The following is a 3,542-nucleotide window of genomic DNA, read 5'->3' on the forward strand; positions in this document are numbered from 1 at the left end:
GCTGGGCTCCAGCGATCATTCCGCCTCAGCCTTCCAAGTAGCTGGAACTACAGGCGCACGCTACCACGCCTGGCTCATTTTTTTTATTTATTGTAGAGATGAGGTCTCGCCAAGTTGCCCACGCGGGCTCAGGCAATCCACTCACCTCAGCCTCCCAAAGGCGTGGGATTACGGGCTGAGCCACCAAGCCCGGCTGAAAAACATCTTTTTAAAGACAAATGAACGGTGGCCCTTGTCACGAGACACATAAGCCAAGTCTCGGGGAAGCATTATCCAGAGTGTCATTGCCCACTGGGCTGAGTTACGGTATCTGCCTGGAGAGGATAAGACGGGGGGGCCAGCCCTGCCCACTCAGGGCTGCTGTCAGCTCATATGTCCTCTTTCTGCAAATGAGACAAGGTGCACACTTGGCAAGCATTGCGCAGCTGGATTTTGGTCCCCACTTGCCCTTTGGGCAGTCACCTTGTGCAATGAGCAACCTGGACAACCATATGGGTCACCCCTATGGCCACCCCAGGAGGGAAAAAGATACTTGGGAGTCGAAGGGCTGTGAGTAGACCACTTAAGCTCTGTGAGCTGCACTTTCCTCATCTGGAAAATTGGAATCAACAGAGGGTTGCCAGAGGTCCCCGCTCTGAATGCCAGACCCTTCTCCCCACCCTCACTGGAACACCCTGAGCATTATGCTGCAGAACTTGCCAGATATCCCATCTGAAAATTTTTGCTGATGGACAACCCCACCAAGAGGCTTCCAGGAGCCTTTGAAGCCTCCTGGAACAAAGAGAGCTGGCCTCAAAGCCCAAGTCCTTTTCTACCCTCAGAGCCACAGGAAGCAAAGAGCTCCGACCAGCACAGGCCCAGGTGTGGGACCCCGTGGGTCACCCAAGAAATAGCCTTAAGTGCTTATTAAGAGGGGAAGGGAAATTATTCCTAATTGTCAAGGTTTTATTTTACTTGACAGAAATCTAAAATGCCAAGCGGGCCCCATGATGCTGAATACCCGGGCACTCCAGTGATGCCTCTGGGCCTAGAGGGACGCTTGCCAGGCCAGCACACAGTAGGACCCCAGAACATGGTGGCCTCCTGGGTCCACGCCATCATTGGGTTATGCCAGCTGTGGAAACTTCTGTGAGGAAATGAAGGAGAAAGCCCGGCCCTGACACATAGACTTCATTGTGCTGATATCCCCAACTTGTCTCTGCCTTGAAACCCTGCAACCTGGGGAGTTCAGTGCTGGCCAGGGTCCCTCCTGGCCCCCTGGCAGCGTTACCTACCCCCTGACCTCCACGTTAGAAGCTCAGTGACCTCGGGCAAGACAATGAACTTCTCTGTGCCTCTGAATCTCAGTTTCCCATCCTGTAAAAAGGGTGGTCCTAGTTATAACAGACCCTTAGGCTGCTTTCAGGTTCCCGGAGACATGAGAACACCCAGCACGGCTCTTGGCACATAGTAGGTACTCAGCAAATGTGAATCCCTTCTTCTTCATGACGCGCCCTCTTCCCTCTCCCCTTGCCAGAGTCTCAGATCCTCGTGGGCATCGTGCGGAGGGCTCAGTTGGTGCAGGCCCTCCAGGCTGGGCCTCCTTCCTGGGCTCCAGGACAGCAGGTGGACACTTGCGAGGGGTGCGGGTCCTCATGTGGGGATGGGGGGGGTCAGCTGGGCTGTGAGGGGAGGGGCCCACTGTTCTGCGGGAGCAGCCTGGGGAAGGGGAGCCTGGTCCAGTCGCCTGAAACGCTTCTGTCCTCCCCAGCGCTGTCTCCAGGACGTCTTAATGGGGGGCTGCCCGACGGAGCCGGTGACCCTGCAGCTGTCCCCAGAGACCTCCCTGCATCAGGTGATGGGGAAAATCTGGGAATGCAGGCACACGAGGGCTCTGGGGCAGAGGGAAGGAGCCTGGCGGGAAACTCAGTCTTCAGAACCAGGGTCGCTGGGGTGGTGCAGAGAGCAGGGATGGAGGGGCTTGGGAAATGGAAGCCCCCCCGGCAGAGACACGCGGTGGCATTGCCTCCAGGCACACGGGTTTCAATTTCACGTCCACCACGTTCTCCCTGTGTGATCTTGCACAAACGACCTAGCCGCTCAGGACAGAGCCCGGCACATGGGGTGGGGTGGGGTAGAGGCAGGCAGGGAACCTCTGCTGCTGGATAATGGGGTCTTTTCTGCCTGAGGCCCACCCAGTCCCTTGTGTGGACTCTGGGGGCCCCGAGTGGCCATGCTGGACATTGCAGGTTTGGGATCCGGGTCTTCCCTCTACGACAGGCGGGATTTGGGGGAGTGAGGGGGCCAGAGGGTGAGGTGGGCGCCCCCTCCAGTGTTTCCTGCGCTACCCCAACCAGGCACACAACCTCTTTGAGCTGTTGAACCTTCAGTCGCTCTTCGTGACGTCGCGGGGCAGAGCTGTGGGCTTCGTGTCCTGGGTGGAGGTATCAGGGACCCCGGCTGGGGGTGGGGGGTGGAGGAAGAAAGATACCAGCGTCCTCCCATCCAAAACTTGGGGGGCCTTATAGGATCGATGAGCCCCACTTCCTGGCCCAGAATGGCCGCTGGGCCTGGCTACCCCCACCTTGTTCTGTGGCCAGCCTGTCCTTCTCTGGGCCTCAGTGGTCCCATCTGTGCAATGGGAGGCACCGGCTCCACTATTCACCCCAGAATCGACCACTGGGGGAGCCAACAACGCTGGAGCCCCACTCTCAATCTGCCTCCCTCCTTCCTCCAAGTCTCCTCTCCCCCGCCCCTGTCCTCTGCTCTAGATGAAGAAGGCAATCTCCAACCTGGCAAATCCACCAGCCCCCAAGTAAGCCAGCCCGGCGCGACGAAACAGGGCGTCCCAGCTGCCCTGGCCAGCGAGGCTGGGCAGAGACCCTGACTCCTCCCCCATCATGACACCGCCTCCCCCAGCCCGGCTCAGCTCCTTGGCAAAACAGGCAGCTCTAACCTTGCCCTGAAGGGGGGTCTCATATTCACCATGTCCCATCCTGGGTGGGATAACGGCTCCTGCCTTGGAAGGCAAATCCCACCTTGGACACATCTCAGAGTGTGAGATAACAAAAAACCCGTCTAGAGCAGGTGCCCAGCGAGTGGTCACCAAATTCATGAACAAAGAGCTTGGCGTACACTGTCACCAAGGGCAGACACATGCTGTCTGGGAGTTGTCCGACTCCCATCCAGAGGTCCCTGAGAAAAATAAAGCTGGTCCCCAGAGCCGTGCTCATCCTTCATGTCAGCTCCAAGGGCGTTGATGGGGCCCCTGAACTCCCTATACCTGTGGCCCAGAGCGAGGGCCATGGTGGTCACGTGAGCACAGCAGGCCTGGGTCCCTGGTCTCCTCCTGATGCTCCACTTCCTGGCAGGGCGATGTCGGGGACAGAGGGTCCCCCACCAGGTCATTTGATGCTTGTCCCTGTGTATCAGCAGGACCCCATGCCCTTCACCCCAGCCCTCGTTTACTCCTTGGCTGAACCATGGCTGGTAAAATGGGGTCCCCGGGTGTGGCTCCTTGGGGAGTCCAGAGAGCCTGGGCATCCTCCGAGGGGCCTCTCTCA

At 58.4% G+C, this 3,542-nt stretch overlaps 1 protein-coding gene across 2 annotated transcripts in view; it reads left to right on the top strand.

The window, feature by feature from the left end:
* Positions 1–3,218, top strand: part of CLCNKA (chloride voltage-gated channel Ka) — a 15,574-nt gene extending 12,356 nt beyond the window's left edge. For both annotated transcript variants that reach the window (XM_008068875.1, XM_008068882.1), the window contains 4 exons: positions 1,517–1,605; positions 1,751–1,834; positions 2,337–2,423; positions 2,751–3,218. In XM_008068875.1, coding sequence (XP_008067066.1) covers positions 1,517–1,605; positions 1,751–1,834; positions 2,337–2,423; positions 2,751–2,798 — 308 coding nt within the window. In that variant the 3' untranslated portion in view covers positions 2,799–3,218. The remainder of the gene's footprint in view (positions 1–1,516; positions 1,606–1,750; positions 1,835–2,336; positions 2,424–2,750) is intronic.
* The last annotated feature ends 324 nt before the right edge of the window (positions 3,219–3,542 follow it).

This window comes from Carlito syrichta, unplaced genomic scaffold (assembly GCF_000164805.1).
Source record: "Carlito syrichta isolate Samal-C Ts95f unplaced genomic scaffold, Tarsius_syrichta-2.0.1 Scaffold109679, whole genome shotgun sequence".
NCBI classification, from domain to species: domain Eukaryota; kingdom Metazoa; phylum Chordata; class Mammalia; order Primates; family Tarsiidae; genus Carlito; species Carlito syrichta.